Below are 22956 nucleotides of genomic sequence, written 5' to 3'. Positions count from 1 at the left end.
AGCTGGAATAGCAGCAGGCTGTGCCCATGAGGCCTGGATCCTTGGGCTCTAAAGGAAAGCTTCCCAGCCTGGCTATGAAGACAAGAGTGTGTAGCAACTTTGATTGACAAGTGATTGCAAGAGCAATTGGGAACAGCAGTGTGGTGGGGTGACTCCTGGAGACCTGGGATGAGCTGCTTCCCAGCACATGGAATAGTGGTTAGTGTGGGCTATAGCTGTGCTTTTCTGCTTTGTGCTTGATTTCAGACTTACAAAAGATGTCAGACTTGACTATTCTGGCATTTTTATTAAATAAATCCCTGGTGTTTGCTATTGAGTTTTTCTAATTAGAAAGGCAAATAATAGAAAAGTCCTGGAGGAAAGAGGTAGTTCTATTTAAGTCCAGTCCTTTCATTTTATCAACCCAGAGACTGCTTTGTATAGATATTTCCTGTTTCTGATAGCGTGACAGTACTGAGAACAGTTACTACTTTAAGAAATGAAGTATGTTTTGACTAACCCAGAGCTCTTTGCTTCCAATGAGGGAGTAAGTACAATTTACTCTTTCTGGGGATACATTGTGCCAGGTTCGGTTGCTTTCCCTTTTAAACAAACCCTCTGGTTTAGGTTTTTGTTCCTTTTTTTTCCCCAGCTGAAGTGTAAGGAGACGTGGAGTCTGAATGGTCTGGTGAAACACCTTTTTGGGAAGCAGCTGTTGAAGGATAAGTCCGTCCGCTGTAGCAACTGGGAGAAGTTTCCCCTCAGTGAGGAGCAGAAGCTGTATGCAGCCACAGATGCCTATGTAGGTACCACGTGGGATCACCATTCCACCTCTGGGAATGAATTCCTTCTCTCATGTGCTCTTAGCTGCTGCTTTAGTGCCTTGCTGATAGCTGGGAATGCTCTGAGATCCACTGTGCGCACAGGGCGCTTCAAGGTGGGAGTGCCACCAAGTAGGTGGCTGTCCTAGTTCCTTGTCTGTCTGAAGTTTTGAAAGCTAAATGTTCACCCAGAGCTTCATAGGATGTTCTTTGGGCATGGAATATGTGCCAAGTAATGCGGGCACGGAGTGTGCCTGAGGGGTGTCTGTCCCTTTGGAATCACTTCAGGTTGTCACCTCAGGGCAGTGAGTTCTCATGGAGCAATCAGGGCGATTTTATGTGCAGAGGAAGGCTAAATTTTTGCAGTGTGATTATCCTATGTAGATGTGGCTTGGCTGGTGTGTATTTAAGGACAATAATTTTCATCTTTCTTAGCTCTTTATGAACCAAAATCCCGCTAAATAGAGTACGTGAGATGAAATTTGAAAGCAACTTGGAAGAAGCACAACCTTCTCCCCTGGATAATGCAGGAGATCCACAGTATGGATTCTCAGGAAGAATTACTTAGTTGCACATGAATTTTTGTAGCTCTGTAGAAATCCCTGCTTTTTCATTATTTTGGAAGCAGTGTAGTCTTCCTGTAGTTCTGAGCAGAGTTTTTCCAGCATATTACTGGGCGTACTTCCTGGGAGAAGATCATCCTTGTGGCAGAAAAAAAAAAAAAAATCCCCTAAAGCTTTTCTTTCTAGGATTCCATAGAGGGAGGGAAGTTGGGTCAGTGGTCTCTGCTTTTCTGGCTCAGGGAAACATTGCATATTTTCTAGTTTAGTTAAATATTCAACCATGGGGGATGTAGCACCTGTGAAGACTCAAACCAGCAAGGAAAAGAGCTTTTTTTCTTTTTTTGGTGCCTGGTTCAGCTATTGCAGCTTTTTCCAGGCAATGCATCTTTCCCACTATGCTCTGTTCACCTGCCCTGCCTTTTGGAGCCTCCAAGGAAAACATGAGGGAGTAACTGGTTTCTTTTTCTTCTCTGAGATGCTTTGGTTAACATGTGTAGCCTAATTAGCACACTCCTGGCTTCAGGCTGTATTTTTCTGTTACGACTTATTATTCATATCAAGGGAAACATTAAACACACCGAATCCACCTTGGTAGGTTTGTAGCTCTTTCCTGGAGCACGGCGTGAAATCTGAATGAGGTGAGCAGATGGTGGGGCTGGGAGCTTTGTGTGTGCAGCAGACTTGCCAAGATGCCCATTCTGGCACCTATGTAAGAGTATCCTGCTCCAAGGGGGATCCCAAGTCAGGATTTAGCCTTTGGTGCAGCCTTCTGTAACGTGTGACCCGGTCCTGATGGATGATGGAGTTGGGGTGGGACAGTGGGCCAGCAGTTTGGAATTTCTGTTCACAATGTGTTTGTGCCATGGTCTGCCTTACAAATTCCTCATTTTTTTAGTTTAGTCTCAAAGATGCTGTTTCTCTGCTGAGAACTAATTATTTCTTTTCCCTTGTAGGCTGGCTACATAGTTTATGAAAAACTGAGAAATATGAATAGCCGTGACCAAAATCTATTTTGTGTAAGGACAGGTAAGTTGTGCATTCAGGCATAAGGAATTTATTCAATGTACAATTCCACGTTCCGTTTCCCAATGAATTTCTTTTATGATATCAGGATTGTTTGGCTTCTTGATGCTTAGAGATCACTTCCAGAGGGAGCAGACAGTAAAAACTCTTGTAAGCCCAGGGTTACTGTACCCTGTGGCTGTTTTCCATAGTGATGTAGGAATGCAGTCTTAGGATGCTGTTTGTTTGTGTTTGTCTCTGCTGTACACAGAGATGGGAAGAATTCCTGCTGTCATTCCAGTGCGTTTATGGAAACACTTCAGTGAGTTAATCTCAGTTCTGCTGATGCAGGGACAAGTGCCTAATTCTAAGAACAAATAAGGCCACAAAACAAACCATGTTATGGAGTAATGCTTTCCTTGAGGCACATAAATATAGGACCCAAATGTTTTAGAGCAGCTTAGCATTATTTACTTAATTAAAGAAGTGATTTTACTGTCTTAGTTTTTGTTCAGTTCCATGTTTCATAAAGAAAGTATGACAGGGAGCTTAGGGCTGAAAAGGGAGCTTTTTGTCTTCCTATCAAAGACAGAAGTGGCCTTACTATCCCCTTAATAGGAGCTGCAGTTTTTTGGCCTTGGTTTAAACAGCATATCTGTGTTAGCAGCTCTCTTCTGGAAGCTGGAGGGAAGCAGGGAAGGATCACTTTGTAGTGATCCTGCTGTGTATCTGTTTTCCCTGAGCATGTGTAATGGAAGAGATGCAATACTGAAGCACATGCAAGCTTGGCCTGATTCCCTGGGTTTTAACCTAGGGAAAAAGCTGTCTTATCAGCTGCAGATCTTGTAAAAATGCAGTTACTGGAATGGGACTTATTTACATGTAGATGTTAAACCTCAATTACTGTGAAATCACTGATGACATTTCTTACAGATGCCACGTCTGAGGGTGTGAAGGAGCGCTTGACTTCACTGGCTGAAGAGATAACAGACCTGGCTTCCCACATCACTGCCTCTTCTGGACAGCTGGAAAACTTTCAGAGGTCAGTTTTTTTACCAACTTGTCTCTAATTTGCCTCTAAAATCAGGGTTTTCTCTTGATCTGAGGTCCCACACAACAAAATACGTGAGAATGAACGTGAGAACCATCTGTTGTCTTTGTGTCCTTTTCCAGGGAAACACTGTCTTTATATGTAGGAATGTGTTTTCACTTGTCTAATTACAATGGATTTGATGCTGAACTTGGCTGAGTTTTTCTTCCTGCTGAAATGCACTGCAAGACCTTCTTTCATAACTACTCAGGACTCTTGTGTGACTGCCCACTGGAAATCCTGAGAGTTTATCTAAGCAGGGGAGCCATATCACAGTGCTTCTGGTGGCCCTTTTTCCGGTGTGAAGAAATTTGTTGCTCTTCTCACAGAATTGAAAGGCCAGCTGCATATGAGTGGCTCTGTGTGAAGTTTTGGACAAACTCAGTCTGGAGAGACAGATGACTTCAGAATCCTGTGTTCTGCATGTAGCTCAGATGAGTGTTAGTAACTGCTTTGTTTTACCTCCCAGGGCTGCAGAAATACTGGCTGAGATATCAGGGAAAATAAATGCCTTAAGAAGCACATTGTTGGCTTCAGGTTCCCCTTCTGGACTGGAGAGGAGCTGTGGTGCTGCAACTCCAACAAATTTGGAAGCCAAGTCAGCGAATGTTGAAGCACAAAAAGCTGAATGTGCTAAACAACTTGAAGGTGACTTTAACATCTGCTCTGATGCTACACTGGCTCTCTTCTGGGAGGGAGAAAGTAATGGAGAGGAGGCAGAGAGAGGTAACACTGTGGAAAATAGGGCTGGAGCAGCCAGATCTCTGGAGAAAGAGAGAGATGACTTCATGTCACTGGACATTACTGAGCAAGAACTCCAGGTCTTGGAAGATCAGGCTGCAAAAGAGTTGGTTGGCAGAGCTGCACCTGAGGTAATTATTTCCTACAAGATTTAAAAAGTTTTTATCCCTGAAAGAATATTAAAATGTTTTAGGAGAAGGACTCAGCCTGGGAAGTACCTGTGAAGGTAGTCAAGCATAGAGCTGCTCTTCAGTCATGTGTTTGGAAGGATTGGTGCCAAATACAGGAGCTCTGGGTGGTCTCATTAGCTTTCCTCTTTGACTTCTTAGAATGTTACCAAAGAGTTCCTTGCAGTATGCGGACAAATTCTGCACCAGAGCATCTTCAACTTGCTCATGAGTAAAAAGCAACTCTATTTCTAAGGGATCTGTAAACTAACAGTCCTTCTAGTGACTGAGTGTGGATTGATGCCTCCTCAATCAGATTAATATTTCCTGATGTTCCAGGTGTGTCAGACATGTGGAGGTACTGCTGGTTTTTGGTCTTAATACAGGGCTTTATCAAGTTCTACTATTTCCTTCAAATATTTTGGGTTTAGTGGACAGGCTTTCAGAGCAGAATGTTGAGCTTAACTATTTCTGGTAAGAAGCAGAAGCTTATAGAGAAGTGGTTTACAGTATGTACAGAAGTTTAGAAGGTTGTGGGTAAAACAAATAACTTTGCGAATAAGAAAATCGTGTGGTTTGTTGATTTGTTTTTTTTAGGAGGAATATTCCACAGACAATGAACAAAATGTTTCCTGTATCATTGAAAGTGATGAAGAACTGGAAATGGAGATGTTAAAAGTGAGTGCCTCAGGGTTTATTTTTCAATTTTTTTTTTCTATTGATGCTCTGGGATCACGATGGAGTGGAGCATAGTTGAGGGAGGGAATATGAAATAAAAGTGTTGCTTATGGAAGGTGGACAGAAGATAAAGGTGTGGATACCTAAAGAATTCAGTTTTCTGGTGGTAAGACTTCAATATCACTTGCATCTTTACTATGCCAACTTGGACTTGATCCCCACGCTAGATTTAAGTTATAACTAAATTAGAAGTAACATGTCCTAATATCACATTACTTCAGATATCTCACTTTGCCTACCCATTCATGCTCCAAAATAACTTTTTTGTCCAAATTTCTCAGTCTTTAGACGATGTAGATTATTCTGAAGGCGTTGTACCTGAAAGAGATTCCACTAAAGCCAGGAAAACTCCTGACACAGAAGTGAATGTAGCACCAGATGGCGATGAAGATGAAGGCATTGAGGAAGAAGAGGAGGAACATTTCGGTAGGGCACCTTTCTTTTTTTTCTTTTTTTTTTTTTTTTTAGTGGATGATTAAATAAATAAAAAACCTGACTGTCTATAGAAACAGCTGTGGAAACACAGCAACATTTGGTTTCCTAAAGCAGAAAGATAAAGCTCACCTGGATTTCCGAGGGAGTACTTGGACTGTGAAAAGATGAAAATGTAAAGATGGCACCTCCCATATCTGCCTTTGTTCTCCTATTGCTGCTTGGTAGCAGAATCCTTAGGAAATTCTGCCTTGGAGGTGACTTGGAACTAATGCTTTGGGGCTGTCCCTGTGGAGACAAATCTAATGGGGAAAAGAGGCTGAAATGTGAGGAAAATACACCTCAATTTGTTTGAATTAACCTGTTCCAAATGATGCAGTTATGCATTAGAGTCCTATTGCTACATCTCATTAATCAAGCCATATGTTCTCCTCCTCGTGCAGGGTCTCTGAGGAGCCTGCTTGCTTTTTTTAATCTTTCATTCTAGCTTGTAAACATCTTGAGTTTGTCTCTCTCTTCACTGGCATTGCCCAGATTCTAAGCCCTGGGCATCACTAACCATGAGCAGGCTGTTCTTTGTTGAGACAGTGCTTCATGTTTTTAAAATCTAATCCCAGGTGAGTGTTTTCTTCTCTCCCCCTAAAGATCCACTGCTGCCAGAACCTGGTGAAAGCCACATCACGTGTCTGAAGACCTATTTTGGGCATTCTTCATTTAAACCGTGAGTGTATTTTCTGTTACAATGGACTCTGATTTCCTTTGCCTTTTTTCAACCTGGAAGATTTTGTTGTTAGTACTTAACAAACCCACTTACAAGTCAAGGGTCCTGTTTACGATCTCCTTGTTGAAGGTAACTGATTCACAAACATTGTTATTGTTTGTGATCTCCTGTGAACATCTGCATCAAATGGTGTTTGCCTTAGTCCTGTTGGAGATGCCCTCTGTGACACTCCTGGGCCTACCTGCAGTAGTCTGAGTGGCTGCACTGTGCAAAGACAGCACTCTGAGGCAGCCTCGAGGGTTTCTGTAACCCACAATTGAACAGAATATGTAATTTCATAAAATCCACTTGTTCCGTGTGGTGGCAAAAATCCAAGTATTCCCCTTTGTTTAATTTAAAGGGTCCAGTGGAAAGTGATCAATTCTCTTTTAGAAGACAGAAGAGATAATCTTGTTGTCATGGCAACTGGTAAGTTACCTTTACATCCTAAGAAACAGGCAAAAAAATCATTCCCTTTTGGGGGAGACTGGCAGAACAAACATGTTTTTTTAGGGCTCACCAAAGTTTTAGGATTGTCTGATTTAGTGCATATAGGACACCTGATGTCTCACTTCTGCCCCTTTTTCTTTAAGGCTATGGGAAAAGCTTGTGCTACCAGTTTCCTCCCGTTTATACTGGACGTACAGGAGTTGTCATCTGCCCTCTTATCTCCTTGATGGAGGACCAGGTGCTGCAGTTGACGTAAGTAATGTGGTGGTAACAGGCTGCTGCTGGATTGCCTGTGGAAACACAGGTTCTGCCTGCGGCATTTCTTGGGGTTTCAAGTGGAAGATGTTTGCATGTCAGCTGTAGAGCATGTTTCTCCAGGAATGCACCCTAGCTGTGTAAACAGTCTCAAATCCCTGGATCTGCCAAGTAGGTGAACCATAAGCTGAACTTACCAAGGACCTTTGAGGGTTTTCTGAAGGAACACACAAAGTATTTGTGGGTTCACGGGCATCTTTTTGCCCAGACTGAAGTGATGGAGGAACTTCATGGGCTTTTTCAGCCTGTGGGAGTTCTGTCAGAGTTGGGCAGGGCTTCCTTTGGGTCTGAGAAGTGACATCTGAGTAGCTGGAAGCTGCAGGCAATTCAGATCAAAGTTATAGCACAGGCTTTCAAGAGGGACAGTGGAGTAGGTCCCCTAAAAGTTGGCCTCTTCCCCCCCCTCAGATCTTTTAAGAAGTGAACTTGTGGGTGACACCAAATTGCTCTTACACGAGCAGTCACAGATGTTGTCAAGATAATTTTCTTGGATTTTTTTTTTTTTAATACCTGACAATGCTTTTCCCACATGTACTTGCTTCCTATTGTAAGAGCTATTCACTTCTGACACTTGCTCATTGAAGCTGTGGGAATCATGCTGAGTTGTCTAGTTCATTCCTGCCTTGTCTGACTTGGGAAAAAGGGGTCTTTTGTGAAAGGGGGGATATGAAGATGTTTTGAAGTGAGAAACATCAATTATGTGCGGTATTTTCATGACTGTGTGCAGGTGAATGGCTGGACAGCCTCAGCTCCTTGACTGGGTATTACTCAGCAGGGTGTCTGTGTATTCAGCTGCTGCTTTGACTTTTTTCCACTGTTTTCCTCAGTGGAGAGGATTTATTCACTACATTCCCAGTGGGTCATTCATTTTGAAGGCTCAGGAGACTGAATTTCTACAATCAGCTGCCAGTCAGTAATTTGTCTGTCAGTCTGGCTGCTCAGCAGCTGTGAAAACCAAGATGCGTAAGAAAACTTGGTGATTTATTGCATTAAGAGCTAAAATACGGATTGGTTGAGCTGGTAATTATGGAGTTTGTCATTAAGAAACATCCACTGGATGGAAAATTAGCAGATGCAGCACAAGTAGCTCACAAAAGATGGAGTGTCAAGGCAAAAAAAATGGTGAGCTAATAATGCTAACGTCCAAGTATGATGGACTGCATAAGAGAATAGTTAAAGAAAATACATTTAGCATATTTTTTTTATGTTTGATTAGTCAACTCGTCTCCTGTGCAAGGAAAATGGTCTTCCTTTCTCCAATTCCTAACTGTACTCATCCCGGTGTGTCTCTTGTGGAGAGAGCTGGAGGGGAAGTGGAAGAGGATTTGGGTGGCAGGAGGAGCCGTGGACCACTCTGCTTTTTCAGAAGGGTTTTCCCCACAAAGATCCTTAAAGAAAGTACTCTCTGACCTCACAGCTTGACCTTCCTTGAGAAATGCTGGCACAGGCTGGAAGCTAAAGCTTGGAGAGTAAATCTGTTCATGACTGTGCTTCTTTTATTTCTGCAGAACGTCAGGGGTTCCAGCTTGTTTCCTTGGTTCAGCTCAGTCTAAACAGATCAAGGAAACCATCAGAGGGTGAGTCTAAGCCAGACTTTCTGGGACTGTGGGTGTGACTTTTCTGGAATGTTTTCTATGGTCTTCACTGAGTTCCTCTTGTTCCCCCTCAGAAATCTGGTCTTGTTCTCATTTCCCTTCTCGAGACAATCATGACTTTGTTGAATTTACTTGTCTGAGGATTTCTCTTCTGTGACAGTGTATTTTTGGTCTTTCAGGGGTCAGTACAGTGTCATATACATGACTCCAGAGTTCTGTTCAGGGAACTTACAGTTACTTCAGGATCTTGACCAAACTGTTGGTAAGTTGAGGATAAGGTGGTGGGTGAGTTGCCAGGCAGATTAAATTAATAAATTTGTTTAAGAATTTAAAATATCTGAAGACTTTCCACCAGTTTCTTGGTGAGGGTAGTGTAGTGACTGTAAATAAATGGTGTCATGAGATCCTGTCATTAAAAAACAAAAAAAAGTGAGGAGTGTCTTTAACATGATTTTGGCCTGGGAATGTTGGGCAATTAATTGGGAACAGAGGTGCTAAAATATTGACTGTTGAATCACAGGACTTAAAATGTATCACACTAAATATTTTAGCCTCTTAGTGCTTATATTTCTTTGGTCTTTAGCTGAATGTAACAATGAAGTGGTGTTTTCAAAGGCAGTAATGCATCTTAAAAATGCTCTTTTTATCAAAGGTGATGCAGCTGGTGGACAGGTCATTGAGTAAAATCAAGGCATGGAAACTCCAAGAGGTTTTTTTAGCAAGGAACTGAGTTTCTAGTGCTGTAGGCAGTTCACATGTCTTGTGCTGTGGTTTTGTGCCCACCAGGTATCACCCTCATAGCTGTGGATGAAGCTCACTGCATCTCTGAGTGGGGCCACGACTTCAGAAATTCCTTTAGAACTTTAGGCTTGCTGAAGAAGGCTCTGCCACTGGTGAGGTTTGGATATGTTGGATTTCTAATAAAAGAGAAGGATTTTGTGCGATAGTTTGGAAATAGCAGGGGTTTTTAATGTTGTGCTTTGGGTGTACTGACCATGCTGGCTTGGAGTTTGAGCAGTCCCTGTCAGTGACTGGGCTTTGTGGTTTCTTTTCCAAATGCTTCAATGAAGGATATTCTGAAATTGGGCTACCAGAAACTTCTAAATAAGACTTTGTATTCTGGGGATTCTGTCCCTGTCTGCTCTCTTAGAACTTTGGTCTAAAATGTTCAGGAAACTGAATATTAACTACATTTTTCAAATAACTGAACTGATCCAGTTATCATAAACTCATTCAAGTGCCTGTTTACATTCTGTATCAGTTTCCTATTGAGTTTTTCAGTTAAAAAAAAAAAAAATCAATGAAAGGTCATGGATGTTTTTCTACTTCTCATTGCAGGTTCCCATTGTTGCTTTGACTGCAACTGCAAGTCCCTCAATTAGAGAGGACATAGTGAAATGCCTGAACCTGAGGAATCCCCAGGTTACCTGTACTAGTTTTGACAGACCTAACCTGTACTTGGAAGTTGCACAACAAAGTGGAGATATCTGTAGGGATTTGAAGCAGTTCCTAATTAGGAAAGGAAGGTAAGCCTGGTTTTGTTGATCCCTCAGACTTCTTGCAGGTGGATGACTTCCTGTGTTCTGTCTCTTTACATGTTGCTGTTATTTTAAGCAGTTCTGCATATGAGTTTGAAGGCCCCACTATCATCTACTGCCCTACAAGGAAGGCCACTGAGCAGGTGGTGTCTGAATTGAATAAACTCAACGTGGCCTGTGGTACCTACCACGCCGGAATGGGGAACAAACAAAGGAGAGAGACCCACCACCAGTTCATGAGGGATGAAATTCAGGTATGGAGGAAACTAAATCCATTTGGTTCTATTTATAACTGCAGAGTTTCCGGTGGTAGAAAGAATTTTGGACTACAAGCATGTGTTACAGGTTTCCTCTGTCTGGAAAATTTCTGGGCAAAGAAATTGCTGGTGTATGCTGACAGGGATAAGATTTCTGGCTTATCTTTGCAATTGCTGTAGTAATTCCCTTAAAAAATGCATCTAAGGAAAACAGTGGTAGCTTGAACAACATGATCACAATTTGTGAGCTGCTTTTTTCCTAGGCAGCAGTGTTACCCTGGGACCTGTGTTCCTTCTCACAATACATTTTTGTACCTTTTGAGAACAGCTAGTTGAAAACACTGCTGCATTTCCCACAGCACATCATTCCTCTCATGTTTATAATCACACGGCTGTGCTCTGAACAAAATCAGATTTAAGGTAGCCACGTGTGAGTCTGAAGCTATTGCAATTTAAGCTGAATGTTGAGTCTGTAGCAACAAGTTGTCACCAAGAGTGTGAACATTAATCCAGGCATATTCTTTGTGCTCACTTAAAAACATCCAGCGTGCGGCCTCTTGTTTTGCAGTGTGTTGTGGCTACAGTGGCATTTGGAATGGGCATCAATAAAGCAGATATCCGGATGGTTATCCATTACGGTGCCCCGAAGGAAATGGAATCCTATTACCAGGAAATCGGGAGAGCGGGCCGGGATGGGCTTCCCGCTTCCTGCCACGTCTTGTGGGCTGTGACAGACTTGGCTTGTAACAGGTAAAAGGACTGGGGACAACCGATTTGACACAACCAGAACAGTTTTGGATGCTGTATGGTGCAGATGGTAGCTCAGGTTTGTCTCGTGCAGCAGCTCAGGGCAGGGGCAGAATGAGTGCTCTGTATTCCCATCAAGTAGTCCCATGCTATTTTCTCAGTTGGATGCTTCCAGTGATTACTATGAAGGATATTAAATGAGGCAAGAGGTAGATATATCCTCAATGTCACCTGTGAGGTTATTAAAACAAGAGTGATGACATCCCAGCGTATCTTGCAATCTGGCAGCGGAACTGATGACAAATTGCCAGAGATTGGACAACTAGAAAATGAGAGAAGCAGCTCTCAGTGCTCTCTACCCTTTTCTCCCTCCTTGGTGCCTTTTGGTGTGGGTGGATCTCTGAAGTTCAGTAGCCTGTGAGGTTGGAAGAAGTTCTAATATCCTGATGGAATAATATTTAGAAGAATGTGAAAAAAGTGCTTTTTTTCTGAGGATGCCCTGTGCTCTGAGGATCAAGGCTGTGTAGAAGCAGGCATGCAGCTTGGGGCTGGGTTTTGTAGGATACGTTTTCTAGCTGCTCTTGGTGAATTCCTGGCACATTTCACTTTTGGTGTGAGACAGGGGAATAGTAGTGAGTGTTTAAGGTTCTTCACTTTTCCCTTTTTCTGACAGACGCCTCATAAACGAGATCCACAACGAGAAGTTCCGGTTGTACAAACTGAAGATGTTGGCAAAAATGGAGAAGTACCTTGAGTCCAACAGCTGCAGGAGGAAGTGAGTGCTGGAACCTGCTTAATGCATTTTGGGCAGCTCTGATTAAGAGCTACTGTGACTTGGTCAGGTTGTAACCAGAAAGCATCTTAATGCTGTTCTACAACCACAGAACATTCTATTTTATATTAATAAGCAGTATCAGAAATACAACCTTCAGCACATTCGTACACATACATCAAGTGTTTCCTTATTTACTTTAAAGAACCCAAACCTTTTCTTCAGAGGAATCAAAGCTAAATAATTGGTTCCCCAGTGAATTAATTAATGATGCTGATTTCAACTCAGTTTTCTGCAGTGAATTTCACGTGTAAATTCTTGATCTCTTTATTGAATTCCTTCCATTCCCTTGGGTAGAATCATCCTGTCTCATTTTGAAGACAAACAGCTCCGAAAGGTTTCCTCTGGCATCATGGGCACAGAAGAATGCTGTGATAATTGCAGGTCCAGGTAAGCTTTCTTCCCTGAAGACTGATATTGGAGGTTATGTTCTCTCAGACTGACTTAGAAGGCAAATTATCTAAAACAATTGGCTTTTATGCATCTGATCTTGCAGATGTTCAGCCCGAGGTATATTTTAGAACAACTCTCTAACCTTTTTCTAATGAGTTGAGCAAGCCATAAGCTCTAAGTTAAGCTGTGGGAAAGCCTGGAACAGAGCATGGTCACACTTCCTATAAGGGTTTAAGCAACACTCTGAAACTGTGAATATACTTTTATTAAATCAGTTAAAGCCCTGTTGGGTAATTAATCCCAAAAGAAAACACTTGCAAATGGTATGGGCTAAATTGCCCCGGTGTCCAGAGAGCTGTTTTCCTGTTACAGCATGTGCTGACATGGCTTCTTTTAGCCTTGATAATAATCTCATGCATGTGCTGAAGGGAATCAGGGGATCAGTAGTCAGAGGCATGAGCAGAAAAACCTTTCTTAGTTTTTCCTGTAGTTGTAATAAAGCTTTCCCTGAAGTTATAGTGAAGGATTCCTTGTTCCTGCTGGTAGCCTGGTGCTTTCTTATCCAAGACAAGATGTTATGCTGTGATGCTTTCTGGAAAACGGTGATCAATTCAGCTACACTTGACTATGTCAAAAATTAGGAAATCTTTGCTTGGCCTCTACAATACCTAAAGGAGAATTTAAGAGATCATCGTTTCAATCTTTGCAGTCATGTTACTGTGCCAGTAAAGAGCCAGATGGTAAATTTGTGCTGCAGAACTGAAATCACTTGGAATAGATAATTTTCCTTTTTCTCCTTGGAAGTGATGTGTGCCAGTAACTTTTCAATGGGTTCTTCCAATCAATAATAAATGCTTTTTTTTTTCCTTTGTTTCCTTAAAGAAACAGACAAAACCCTATTGGCTATTAGGTGCAATTAAAAACTGTGTTGTGCATGCCTAAACCAGTCAAAATATTAAAATAGTCAGTTGAGAAGGTGGCTGGGACAATGTTCTGTAACAGCAGGTACTAGGAAGAACTGCTTATTTTTGGGTTGGACAGCTGTGTGAGACACTTGAAGCTACACTGACATAAATAATTAAACATGTCTTAAATGTAGAGTACTAGGACTGAAAATGGGAGAGTAAGTCAATCACTGGTGATTATTTCCCTTAGCTACCAATAATATTTTGAACTAGGGAAAGGGGACTTGATTTGTATGTATTAAACTTGGTTTTCTTTGTTGCCTGCAGAGGCTCCTGTCTTACAGCCCCCAGTGACTCCGAGGGTGGCTTGCAGGATTTTGGGAAGCAAGCTCATCAGCTGCTGTCAGCAGTGAATGCCCTGGAAGGGAAGTATGGGACTAGAAGGCCCATTCTGCTTCTCCGAGGGTCTGTAAGTGAGAGTTCAACTCCTTGGATGTGTTCTGAGAGTGGAGGGGCTGTTCAGGGTCCCTCTCGACTGATATACCAGACAATACATGGGTTTACATCCCTGTGCATGTGTGCCTACCCTTTTTCTTGGGGAGGTGAATGTTCATATAGACAGAGAGTTTTAACTACCAGCAGTGAAGCTGCTCAGCATCACTTCCCATGCAACAAAGAAGATGATTGTCCTTACAGTTTGTTGTGGAAATGCACTGCTTTGATTAGCTTGAAAGGGACAGCCTTTTCAGGATGAAGAATAAACATCTTAACAGCTGTAAAATAGCTGCTTCATGTTGGAATAAAGCAAATGATTGCTTCCACTGTGGCTTTGTGCTGCTGGCTGACTTGGAGTAGTGAGGTGAGAAGTAGGATACTAGAATGAACATAAAGGATTTCTGCATGTATTTACTTAAAAATTGTTTGAAATACTAAGTGAGAAACTCACTGGAAACAAAATTAGAATAAGAGCAGAATCACTTTTTATGTTTACAAACAGAGGAGAAAAAGAATGACCTCTAGTATCTGGGTGAATTATGTCCGTTTTTAACCTTTTAATAAGGCATTAAAGTTGCTTGTTGTCACACAAGCGTGTCTAGGAGAGAAATACTCTGTAACAGATTTCAGTGAATGACTATTCATTTATGAAATCATTGGAGTAAGTGAAGCTTATGCCATATTTGCACTGCAAATCCAGAATAGCCTTTTACTGCCTACAAAAATAGCCTTTTCTAGGCTGAAATAATAGTTGGACTCTGAGTTCAGGGACATAAAAACCCATCAGACAGAAGCTCATTAGCTTTTTTAGAGCCTGAACCATTGGTAAGATAGGAGTAGATCAGCAATGTTTTAAATCAAACAAACACTCTGCAATGAAGGCTGGAGGAGCAGGCGTAGAGCAAACATGTGTAATGAACTTGTTTCTGGCTTAGTATCTGTGTCCTGGGATTTAAACAGGACTTGTGAACTTATTTTTACTGCTGTAGGTTCTTCTAAATCAAAAACTGAGTGGGTAACAGCTCCTGTTTGAACTCATGCAATGTTAGATTGACCTCAAGTGGTTGAATACAAACTGCACTGGATGACGTGATTTCTTTGCTGTGGATGGCTGGGTCATTCCTGTAACCTGCTCATATATGAAGGGAGATGTTTGTTTAATTCTGTGATGTAATTTTAGGTTGCTTTGAGGTGGATTAAATTAGAGGAGGCTCCTCACTTTTTTCACGTTTTTGGTTTGGGGGTTATATTTGAAACTTGATTCCACAAGGACTGGACAAATGTGATCCTTTCAAAAATTTCAGAACTCCCAACACTTGCCAGACCGGTTCCGAAGGCACCCCCTCTTTGGCAGTGGGAAAGAATGGCCAGAGAACTGGTGGAAACTGCTCTGCCAGCAGCTGATCATGGAAGGATTCCTCAGAGAAGTCTCAGGGCAGAACAAGTTTGCAACCCTTTGTGTGCTCACCCAGAAGGTACTTTGGGGGTGTGAAATGACCCTGTGAGAGCTCCCGTGAGCTCTCAAATCCAGAGCTAAGCCACACAGTTTTTCTTACAGGGTAGAAATTGGCTGTCAAAAGCTGGATCTGCCTCAAATCCAAGTCTTCTGTTACAGTCCAGTGAAGACCTTAATCTGCAGAGACCTCCTAGAAGGTAATTATGGCACCTGAGCACTTCTTCACTCCTATCAGCCTTGTCTCTGAAACCTGCTTTTGGAGGTGGCAGAGTTGGACAGGAGAGCATGTGAAATTTTAGTTTTACTTTTGCTTCTGGTTAAATTAAATAAGGAATACTGGGTTGGTCTCTTACAAAAACTGAAAGAATAATGAACTGGAGGTTGCAGAGGCTTTGCTGCAACAGGGAATAGTATTAGAACAAAGCTTTTCAGTTCTGGCTATAGGAGCCTGTTCTGGTGCCTACACAGAGTTGGTAATAAAGGTGATGATAAAGTACCAATTTTCTTTTGCCTTCTAATACACTTGTGACTCTTTCAGCTTCTGTCTTCTAGAATTAAAAAAGTAGCTTGTTATTTCACCAGTAAGAAGTGCTGAAAGCTGTGTGCTCAGTGCAAACCAAAAAATTGGTACTTATTTGGTTTCTCCCCAACGGGATCTTTAAAATCAAAACCCTTTCAAGCGTTGCCATGAAAATTCTGTTTGTCACAAAAAAAACTAGAAATTGGTTTGCTTAGCAAAGAGTTGACTTTGATTAGGGCAATGTGACTGTACAAATGGCTTGGTTTGATTTGATGAAGATATAATTAATTTTGTTCCAGCAGTAGACCTTTACCTGTGCTCTCCGCGCAGCGCTCCCCAGGCACCAAAGGAACAACACAGTCACCAGTCAAGCAGGTTTGTACCAGTACAGCCCTCCTGCACTGTGATCTATCCTTTTAAAAAAGTTTTCAAAAACTTCATTTAAAAATTCAGTTAAAAAAACCCTTGCAGATGTGTATTTAAAATTAATATTTTGCTGCTAACAGCAACCTTAATGAAAAGATGGTAAATCAGCATTTGTCTTGTTATTCTGCATTTTTTTTTATAGATGTCTTTATATGAGATGTTTTCATATGAGAAAAAAGGTAAAACTCCTCCAAGAAGCAGTAACATGCTTAACAGGTACAGTATTTGAAATTAAAACAGAATTCCCTAATTCTGACTGTGTTAATAGGGATACTGGTTGTAGAGTGATCCTTAAAATGAGCTTTCTCCTATGAAGTGGCTGTGAAAATGTCTAATGCATTAAAAAAAAAAAAAAAAGGCAAGTGCCTAAAACTTGTACTATATTTCAACACCTTGAGCTATTATAACATTTAACAGTTAACATCACTTAAGGGCTTTGCCTTTCTACACTGGTCTGAGGAAGACTAAGACTAAGTTGAGGCTCCCTCAGGTCAAAAGAAATCAAATAACCTTTTGCAAAAAGCAGACCAAGTAATTTGTTTTCCTGGCTCATGTGCTGCTTCAGATTAAATGCACCTTCTACTTCTGAGTGGATTCCTCCTTCGGGCCACTATTCTGATGCTGGCAGATGACAGGAAAAGAGACTGTGTCACTTAAATGAATAATTGCCACTGCAGCCTTGGGAAGATAAATTATTTTAGGGACAGCTAAAATCTAAATTAAAGGTTATTTTGCACTGTGCTTAGGAAAGGATGCTCTTAGTCCAGTGTGTCTGCTAACAGATAAACAGCAATATAAACATGGCAGTCTAATTAAGGGCAAGTGTTCCTAAGTCTGGGAGCTGTGCTAATTCCACTTGGAGCACAGCAGCTGTGTCCCTGTCACTGATGGTTTCCAGGTTATTAGTGCTTTTTGCCAGGATTAAAGTTCTCCATGGGGGGGAAAAATGTGAGGTGGGATGGCATCTGAATCGTGTCATGAGTGGACAAGTGCTTTTTGGAGCTTGTATTTGTTAAACTCTGAATAAACTGATCTAATGCAAGGCTTGCTTCACACTTTGATTTTTTGTTTTTTTTAGTGTTTCAGGACGTTCACCACTGAAATCTCCTTTGAAGCCCCAAGAACCAGCTGTTTCATCCCGAGAAAAAGATCTAGAGGTAAGGGTTTTCTCTGGGGGGACAGGGAGGATATCTCTGAATTTAAGTCAACCTGCAAACCACAGTTGTCCTATGTTCGATTGGAAAGCTCTTAAAAAAGAGTTGCTTTTAATAAAAGTCTTAGAACAGGAATTGAAATATGTAAGGACGGATTAAAGGATTGCAGGATTTTTTGCGTATTAATGGAAAGATCAGGGAAGTGATAACTTTACCTCTTGTATTCATTACACCTCTGAGTGATGTAGAGCTGCTTCATGAGAATTTGGCTCCCTTCTTCCCAGACTGCTCTGTATGGCAAGCTGCTGACTGCTAGACAGAAGGTAGCTAATGAGAAGGAAATTCCTCCAGCTGTCCTGGCAACCAATAAAGTCCTGGTGGAGATGGCCCGGATAAGGTAAAGCCAGCATGGAGACATGCTGTACAAACTGGGGAGGCTGCAAGCCAAGTCACAAATCCCCTTTCTGCTTCTCTTGGGAGAGGGGGTAAAGCATCCAAATTTCTCCCCCAGCTACTAAAAGGCATTGGACAACAATATTTTGGGAATGTATGTGGTTACTGCATAGGAGAGCTGGGGGTTTATGTGGGAGGTAGAGGCAAATAAACATGTTTTGTGGTAAATTGGTTCTCCAAAGTATTAAGCAGCAAACTTGAAGGTATAACTGTGGTCAAGCTTGATGATTTAGAAGTGCAAACAGTGAACTTCATTAGTTGCAGTCAGAAGGGTACAGTAATAATACTGTCAAGTTTTTATTAAGAGACGTGTGTATGTCCTTCATAGACACTTGATGTTTCCAAGTGTTGGCAAAGGACACTTCCATGGCTTTTTATTCTTCACCCCAAACCAGGCCTACAAGTGTTGAGAATGTGAAGAAAATTGATGGTGTATCTGAAGCCAAGTCCAACATGCTAATCCCTCTTCTGACTGAAATTAAGGACTTCTGCCAAGTAAATCATTTAGAGGTAGGGCATACTTGAAGCATCGGCTGCTTTTGCAAGAGCTTTGTGTTTTGGTCTGCAGATACTGGACTCCATCGAATCATCTTTCTGCTTCACAAAAAAAAAGGATTATGATCTAGGAATGGGAACCAAAAGCATTCCTGGTTTTTCAGTTATTTTCAATAAATGTGTGTTGAGAAAAAGTTTAGCTCAAATGGAAGAGTTTGCCATGCTACGCAACAGACTGAATGCCCAAGTTTGTTCTGATGGGCTGGTTTCACATGGAATGGGCAATACCTAAGAAGATGAGTTGACCTGGACATTGGGTTTTTTTCTGCCTGGTTTTCTTGTCCAAGTCCCTTGGACAGCCTCATACTTCTTTTAAGAAGATGGGAACATGTAGGTGTCCACCTGGATTCCCTCTTTGCTTTGTTTGTAGAACACTGAGTTTGGGTTAAAACCAACCTCCAGAGAGGTGAATGATTCTGTTAATGTTACTTCTTCAGGTAACTTCAGATAACGGGAGAGTCACTCACTGATTGTCACTGGGATATAATTCTTTTAATTTTGCTTTGTCTCACTTAGGCTGATGTTTTCCCCACATCTGCACCTAAAGATCAGAAAGAAGCATCTCCCTGGAAGTGTGCTAGAGCCCTTTCTCCCTCAGAGCACGTCACATATGTCCTGTTCCAAGAGAAAAACCTGTCTGTGGTAAGCTCTTCGCTGTGGAGGCCCTGTACTTGGAAAACTAACAGCTTTGCTTTGGCCCTCTCAAGGGTAAACCTTGTCAGATGGTCCCTCAGTTAAGTGTACCTAAGGACAAATTAACAACAAATACTTGTACAATTATTAATGGGCAGCTTGATGCTCGGTACTCACTAATCCTGATGATTATATGCACAGTGTGTGTATTCCCTGGGGAGAAATGAGTAGAAGCTTGAAACCTGTGGGGTTTTTTGAGGAGTACAAGACACCAGTTGGAAATCTCTCCTCGAGAAGTACAAGTAGGGGTCAATGGAGTTTGAGGTGCTTTTCTTCAAGGCAAATGCTTTTAAGAGAAGAATTCAACATGTGAAAGTGAGGGGGGGATTTGCTTTGGTGCTGTTATCCATGTCCTGCATGGATGTTGTGTGGGCCTCTGGAAGGTCAGGTGCACCACAGCTACTTAGTCCTAAGTTCAAGGTGAGATGTTGCACTTAAGCTGTGAAATAGTAGCTTCAAGAGAAAAACATTCTTGACAAGCTGGGAAAGAAATTAGGGAAGTATGAGGAGTAATGCAGTGTTTTGGGGAGCTTTGTTGCACTGCTGCATGCTGGTATCTCCTGATTGCTCTTTAGGAATGGGAAGTTGCCAGGCTTTTGGTTGTACATCAGACCATTCTGCCATGTCAATCCTTTCTGCCTTTGTTTCCCCAGAAGGCTATAAGTGAGAGCAGATCTCTGCCTCTTGCTGTGGTTGGCACTCACCTGTTGCAGGCCATGAAAGCTGGCTTCCCTGTCAACCTGGAGCGAGCAGGATTGACGCCTCAAGTTCAGCAGGTCGTTACTGATGTCATCCGTAATCCTCCCATTGACTCAGGTGAGTCATATGGAAAAGACTGAGCATCCCTCTTAAATCTCTATTTATTTAAATGTTTTAGGGGTGAAAACACCAGCCAGATCAAGTAGTACTGACATCCTACTGACATCCTCCGAAAACACACAGAGTATTTATCCCAGATCTTATGAGCCAAACTCATACATGATTTTATTTTCTTATCTTTTCCATGCCTTAATCCATCCTATGCCTTAATGAGGGACAACTAATGTGTTTTACAGCATAACTGAATAAGGGGCAAGAAGCTCAAACCCAATCAATATTGTATTTATTTTTTTTTCCAAGACACTACCAAAATTCAAGTAATTAGAAAACTTGTTCCTGCAAATATTGAGCTGTATCTCATCAAGATGACGATTGCACTGTTGGAGAAAGAGGATAGAAATAAGTCTCAAGGTGGCTTAGGCATCAAAAGGAGGTTGGTGTGGCCAGAAGGACAGCAGGAAAAAACAGGAGCTGATCAAGCAAGAAGGGAAGGTGCCTTGTGGAATAAAACACAGGTTAGTAAAAGCAGGTATAAAACTGTTCTTGTGTAAAAGAATGTTTTCTTGTTAGGAGGAGACTATCAGCCCTTGGCTGTTTCCAGCAGTGCTTAGTGTCTCATCTTCCCAATCCATCTCTCACTCAGTTTGGAGTAGAACTGCCTCCATCTCCTCCGAAGAATGCTCAGAGCAGAAACAGGGTTATTTTTGGAAAAGTATTGACCCAGGACGAGGTCAGAGCTGTGCAGCTTAGCTGTGATTTGTCACACACATTCCAAGTTCTTCCCCGTCTGAAAACTTGGATAATCTGGATCACTCATAGCCACCAAATCCAGGCCATGCACTTGCCTTGCTTCTGTGTATTAGTACCTGATCACCAAAGCAGGTGGGAAAAAAGATTCTACTATGCAGAAAGCAGGGCAATTGAGGATGAAAAAGCAAAAGGCAAGGCCAGCCAGTGGTCTGAGTCTTTGGATTCCTCTGTTGCTTAGAACTGCTGAGCATAACCCTGATAACAAGTGTCATGCCATTAGCCTGACTCCCTGGGGACAAATCTTGGGAAATAAGGAGCTCTTTGCTGTATGAGCAAGTCCAGGACAGTTTGAGCTCTCCATTGACCTTCATGTCCCCCAAGTCCCACTTCAGCAACTTGTACAAATGGCACCCTGCACTGAGTGGCTGCTGGTGGGAATGGTAAAAAAAAAAAAGACACACTGTGAATCCCGCTACTTGTGCTCGGAGTTCATTCCTGTTCCTTACACATTGTTGGGCTGACTGGCTCAAACAAGTTTCCAAGCCTTGCTATTTTGCCAAATTGATTTTTCTTGCATGCCTTAGTGCTATTTTCTTTCTACGATATCTGTGTCTGAGCCTTTTTCTTTCCTGCAGCTGACCTCCTGGCACTCCAATTGCCTGAGCTGTAATCACAATTTTTCCTGCTCCTGTTAGCTCCTGGAGCTAATAACAGGAACAACATGCCATTAGTAATTAAATTAATATTCTACAAAGGAGTAGACTGCAAATCCAGAAGCTAATCCAAACAGTCTTTATTTACTTCTTCAGAAAATATCCTGGTTCTAATAATTCCCTATAGCAAGCAGCTTTTAAATCTGTTAATGGATGTTGTTGGATTTGAACAGCCTGACACTGTGGCTGCTTTTACAGGGTAATTGGATCAATCCAGCAGCCAAGGAAGGAGCAGAGAAAACCCATCTGCACATGGTGCCTTTGGCTTCAGTAAACAGATGTTCTTACTCTAATAAAGCATGTGGTAGACTTGCCATAAGTGTGGATTTTGGTAACACAGGGATGTGTACCTGATCCAGAAATCTTGGGGTGGCTGTTCCAACCTGTGACCAGGCAGGATCATGTAAAAAAAAAATGTTAACATCTCTCCCCACTGTGCTGTTGTTAACTGACACTTCTGCTGTAAAAACACAGTTGAACACGAGTGACACAATTCCTTCCTTTCTGTCCCTTGGCAAGGCTGTGGGGAGTGTGGATGGCAGCTGGACAGCGAGCAGAGGGGCAGCAGGCCCCCCGAAACCCATCACTGAGACCTCCTCTAACCAGCCTGCCCTCGACCCTGAGGAGGATGAACTGTTTGCTGACTCTCAGCCCAAGGTGAGACTGCCTGCACAGCCCAGCCCTGTTGATTTGCGTGTGGATCTTCAACAGACCCAATTCCCAGCTGACCGATTCTCTAGCCAGCCCCTTCTCTCATTGATCTCCTTGATGCAGTGGTGCCATTTTGCTTTTATTGCCCTGGCTGTGCCTGAATATCCCACTTAGACATCAACACCCTGCTCCAGGAACCTGTTTTTTCCCCTTAGTACACCTACATCTCATCATCTGTCTCACAGCAGATGCTTCCAACACTAGGTACAGGGTTTGAGACTATGCTGATCGCTATAGAAAAACAAGTTGTAGGAGCAGGCATTAGTGGTTTCATTAAAAAAGGAGCTTGTGTCTCTGACCAGCACCACTTGCTCTACTACTTGCTTCACTTGGAAGCTGGATATTGCTGTGAGTGCAGATGATTTCCAGCCTTGTTTCTCCCCACTTTTAGAGTTTGGTTCTTAATCCCTCAGTTACTTGAATGAGGTGTTGGACTTAAATGAGACATAAGTCTTCCAGGAACAATTTAAACAGGCTCTTGTCTCCAGATGAGCATGAAGCTGAGGAGTAGAGCTGTGTAACTGAGACAGCATCTTAATGTGTGTTTCCTTCCCTGTTTATTTATTTCCTTCCAGAATTCTCATCTTCCTCCCAAGAGGAAGGTGCCGGAATGGTTTGGGACCTCAGCAGCAACAGTTCTACCTGTAACCCAGACCAAGAAATGCAAAACAGAAAGCAGAAAAGGGATTTTCAGCTGAATGCCAAAATGAAGATGATTTCTTTTTATCATGAGCATTATCAACAGGGCCTCCTGCCTCCTTCTAGGGGGTCTTAAGTGCTCCTGTTCTACTCTTTTCCTCTTTCCCCTCCTTTATGCTTTTTTCACTGTGTGAAATGCGATATTAAATTAAAAAGTACATATCTACACAAATAAACAACTTTGTTA

General features: G+C 42.1%; 1 protein-coding gene across 1 annotated transcript in view; it reads left to right on the top strand.

Annotated features, from left to right (window-relative positions):
- Window positions 1-22948, top strand: part of WRN (WRN RecQ like helicase) — a 30076-nt gene extending 7128 nt beyond the window's left edge. Inside the window, 31 exon segments of the mRNA XM_050320568.1 lie at window positions 632-781; window positions 2317-2389; window positions 3299-3407; window positions 3925-4327; window positions 4961-5041; window positions 5383-5527; window positions 6179-6254; window positions 6655-6722; window positions 6887-6995; window positions 8567-8635; window positions 8833-8915; window positions 9440-9546; window positions 9992-10179; window positions 10268-10445; window positions 11017-11198; window positions 11869-11970; window positions 12325-12417; window positions 13653-13794; window positions 15125-15295; window positions 15379-15473; window positions 16096-16171; window positions 16365-16438; window positions 17301-17379; window positions 17661-17773; window positions 18225-18339; window positions 18901-19026; window positions 19731-19893; window positions 20197-20411; window positions 21879-22016; window positions 22646-22691; window positions 22694-22948. Coding sequence (XP_050176525.1) covers window positions 632-781; window positions 2317-2389; window positions 3299-3407; window positions 3925-4327; window positions 4961-5041; window positions 5383-5527; window positions 6179-6254; window positions 6655-6722; window positions 6887-6995; window positions 8567-8635; window positions 8833-8915; window positions 9440-9546; window positions 9992-10179; window positions 10268-10445; window positions 11017-11198; window positions 11869-11970; window positions 12325-12417; window positions 13653-13794; window positions 15125-15295; window positions 15379-15473; window positions 16096-16171; window positions 16365-16438; window positions 17301-17379; window positions 17661-17773; window positions 18225-18339; window positions 18901-19026; window positions 19731-19893; window positions 20197-20411; window positions 21879-22016; window positions 22646-22691; window positions 22694-22845 — 3921 coding nt within the window. The 3' untranslated portion in view covers window positions 22846-22948.
- The last annotated feature ends 8 nt before the right edge of the window (window positions 22949-22956 follow it).

The sequence above is a fragment of the Myiozetetes cayanensis genome, unplaced genomic scaffold (assembly GCF_022539395.1).
Source record: "Myiozetetes cayanensis isolate MyiCay16 unplaced genomic scaffold, myiCay2020 scf24, whole genome shotgun sequence".
In the NCBI taxonomy this organism is placed as follows: domain Eukaryota; kingdom Metazoa; phylum Chordata; class Aves; order Passeriformes; family Tyrannidae; genus Myiozetetes; species Myiozetetes cayanensis.
This window is presented reverse-complemented; position numbering and strand designations above follow the sequence as displayed.